Consider the following 3,901-nt stretch of genomic DNA (forward strand, 5'->3'; position numbering starts at 1 on the left):
TATAATATGCTTTGTCATTACAAATATGGAGAGGCAATAAATTATAAATAATTTAAAAATATTAGTTGAAATCTACTCTTTCCTTCAGAACCGTTCATGACTACATGAACTATCCAAGACTACAAGGACGTCTTTCATAATCATAGAACACATCCAAAAAATACTGCAGCTAAGGGTCAACTAATCCTTTCTCTGCAGCATTTTCTCCTATGGCTATAAGAGCTCTATCAGTTAATGTAGAAATTAGAATGCAGCAGCAATGAGCTAGAATATTGGTCATCTCAAGGTAATCCATGGCTAGCCAGTGCACAGCACCTCTCAAGAAAGCTTGAGAAAATCACATTTCAAAATGTTGTACCTCGGCAAGAATTGTCACTGGTCCGTCGAACACCGATATAATGCATGTGTATATGCAACACTATAATCATATGTTAAAGGAATCTTAAACGAAATAGCGATTTTATTTCATCAGGCACATAGGCTTAGCCTGCACTCCACTGAAAAAACATGTATTAACCAGAGTTTTTTGCATATCCAACCAACCGATACGAAATGTAACCGAAGAAAAAACTTCAAACATGCTAGAAATTTGGACATTTTTGTTAAAGAAAAAAAGAGAGCAATATTGATATTATGAAAAACAAGAAAGGGGATGAACAAAACATTTGTGTCTCAAGCCCATTTGGCCAAGAGAGACATACATCCAGCGCCTAGAAGAAGAGAGACATTTGCTCCTAACTGAAGCTTTCCATTGCTTTGCATTTTTGGACTCATAAAGTCGGCTGAAAGAAGATCTACGAGTGCCATGTAGATCAAGATCCCGGCCGATGCTGAATTAAAAATCCCCTCAACAATAAGAGCAGTGGGACTCGTCTCACTATAAATGTTGCTTATTCCAATACCTATCAAAATGCCAACTGGGGTTGTGAGAGAGAAGAAGATGGCCATTGTTGCAACTGTCCTTGACTTAAACTTAGCCTGCAAATTAAGAGCCCAAATAATTATTTGAAAAAAAATTAAAAGTAAAATAAAAAAATGCATGTAAAAATGTATTTCTGAAAAGAATATGGATTGAAAGGAAAGAAGCATATTAATTCAAGCATTGTCATAATATTGTCACGGTGGAGACGTAAACCAAATAAATCAGAGAGCAATGAGATGCAAACGCAACAAAATACTAAAATTGTGGTTCGCTAAGTCAATCTTTTATCTAATATTTTATCTATTTTCACAGAGAGAGCTCAAAACAATTTGGGTCGCCTTTTAAAGAATACTAATAAAAAAAGCTAGACGAAATAAAAAAATATATATATATCACATGAAATCACAGATGGTACTGACGAAAAACAATATCAACCAGTAGTTCAAACGAATTTATCTATAACAATTTAATAAATTTGATTTGCTGATTGAGATGTTCAATTTAATTAAAATAAATACTTTAATATTAACGTACAATTTTTTCGGGAATAAAATAACAGTTGCAATATTAAAGTGAAAAATATCAAGAAATTTTAAATTATTGACGAAAAATTAGAAACAAGTGAATGAAGAATAAATGCTTATTCATTGACAATCGAGGATTGAAGCACTTTTCTAGCATTTGACCAATTTAATTCTAGAAAAGAAATTATTTTTTTAATCACGTCCTAACATTCTTCTATGTACCTCCTATGTCGAGCCAACTTCTGATATAAAGACGCGTAACTTACGATAAAAAAGATAAAACCTTATGTCAACAGAGACTTAAAGAATGAGAGAAGGTGAGAAGATGAAAAATACATAGAGAGAAGTGTGAAGAACGAAGGAAGACATGAAATCTGTTGCATGTGTATGATTTCTAATCTAAAGTTTAACGGCCCATAGTATCAGAATATATATTTGAAACTGAGAAAAGAATTGTAGGTATGAATACCTGGGCTATGCATCCTCCTAGTCCAATGCCTTCAAAGAACTGATGGAAAGTTAAAGCAGCAATTAGAGGCTTTATTGTTTTAGGACTTTCCGAAGCGCCTAAAGCAATTCCAATAATTACAGAATGAACAATAATTCCCAACTCCAGCACCTACAATCCAATGAAAATTAGCCATTAGTATCATCAAATACTATGTTTATTCAAACACGAAGGACATTTACAAGTGAATCAAGATAAAGAGTAAATATATACCTGCGAGATTACACGATGACGGAGAAGTTCTGTATCACCAGAATAGGTTTCCATTGATATTGATCCATGAGTATGAACCGGGATTACTCCTTCTTTATCGCCAATAGCTAAATGTGCCTTGCTATTCGATTCCTTCCTGTAATAGGCTGTTGCATATGAATCCACCATAAGAGTCCCAATGGCGGAAACCATTGCAACAAAGCCCGTGAACGGAAAATCTCCCCACGGGTGCTCGCTAATACACGGTGATGTTAAATTTTCAAAAGCATCAGGGAGAACATGTATGAAACCTGTCGACAAAATTACTCCGGCAGCAAATGCCTTCGTGATGAAGAAGAAGTTCCTCTCTGGACTCAAAGCTGGTATTGTCTTGCTTAGTACAGGAAGACAAACCCCAATTGCACTCGCAAAGAGAATTGAAGCAATAGCAGCTAACTTATATTTGAGTGATAAGCTTTTATTCCGATCTTCCTCTTCAATTTCACATGTACATTCCCCCAAAACAGCCGTCGGAAGCAATAGGAGAAAAGACACGAAAATCATCTTGCAAATCCATCCACGTGAACGCGAGAATCGGAAATTCATACTACTGATTGTTGGGGGAAATCGATGAAAGTGAAAAGAGTCTCCTTTTCGATTAGAGTGATTTATTCACCATTTAACAAGACATTCACAGAAATGAAATGGGTTTTTAAAGATGATTTGTATTTGATGTAGCTGTAAATTACTAAATTCTGATTCTGTTTTCAAAATGGTGAAGACATAATGAGCTCATTAGACTGATCCTTCTCCCTCTTCGTACATATCTATCTATGATTCTATATACATGTATATATCGATATATACAAGCGAGATGAGACAATATTTTCCAAGGATGTCGACATAACAAACTGTTTTTGAAGAAAATAAAGAAATTTAATTGAACCAAAGAGTTTGTTAATTTTGAGGATTATGAAATCATGTCATCATATTGATTCACATAATCTATTAATGATAAATATTATTTGTTAATAATTATACAATTACTCGGAAATAGGTTGTGAATTTATTTTTAATAAACTTATTAGATAATGATGAACTAATTTTATTTTTTTATATAAATTTGTAATAGACTAAGGGCTTGTTTGATTGCCCAAGAATTTCCATGGAAAATGGAAAATCAATTCCACTTTCGAACATTTGTGGTGTTTGACAAGATAAATTTTCTATGGACCTTGGCCACGTAGACATTTTCCACCATTTCATGGAATTTGAATTCTCCATGTTACTGTAGCGGATATTTATTTATTTTTTCTTTTTTTTTTTGGTTTTGCAAAAGAAACAAATTTTATCCCTAATGGTAAAAAAATATTTCCATTTAATTAATAATTTTCATGTAAAACAAAGCCAAACGAACACCAAAATATAGATGATTTTTTGATCTTTTTTTTTCTTCGTTTTTTTGGGTTGGCAATGAACACAAATTCTAGGAACAATGGTAGAAGTGGATATCCCTTAAATTGACAATTTTAATGTAAAACAAAGCCAAACAAACACTAAAAAAATACTTTTTATTTCAACATTTTTCATGTGAAAAATTATATCAATCAAACACTATCAATTGACAATTTCAAGGAAAATAATTTTTAGACTATTCAATTTTTTGAAATTTATTTTCTTTCCACCCAAATTCCACATTTGCAATCAAACGGACCTTAATAGTTTTTTAAAAGGTTTTTTATTGATTAACTTGAA

The 3,901-nt window shown here is 32.7% G+C and overlaps 1 protein-coding gene across 2 annotated transcripts; it reads right to left on the minus strand.

The window, feature by feature from the left end:
* Window positions 1-431: 431 nt before the first annotated feature.
* LOC111402070 (zinc transporter 5-like) lies at window positions 432-2,889 on the minus strand. Of its 2 annotated transcripts, XM_023030116.1 has the most exons (4): window positions 2,458-2,889; window positions 2,168-2,313; window positions 1,916-2,065; window positions 432-978 (listed from the first exon to the last, which is right to left on the minus strand). In XM_023030116.1, exons 1-4 carry the CDS (start codon window positions 2,750-2,752, stop codon window positions 673-675), a joined length of 897 nt encoding a protein of 298 aa, XP_022885884.1. In that variant the 5' UTR covers window positions 2,753-2,889; the 3' UTR covers window positions 432-672. The 2 variants fall into 2 exon arrangements, with proteins under 2 accessions (XP_022885884.1, XP_022885883.1); XM_023030115.1 differs by having other exon boundaries at window positions 2,168-2,888.
* Window positions 2,890-3,901: the final 1,012 nt, after the last annotated feature.

The sequence above is a fragment of the Olea europaea genome, chromosome 10 (genome assembly GCF_002742605.1).
Source record: "Olea europaea var. sylvestris chromosome 10, O_europaea_v1, whole genome shotgun sequence".
Lineage (NCBI taxonomy): Eukaryota > Viridiplantae > Streptophyta > Magnoliopsida > Lamiales > Oleaceae > Olea > Olea europaea.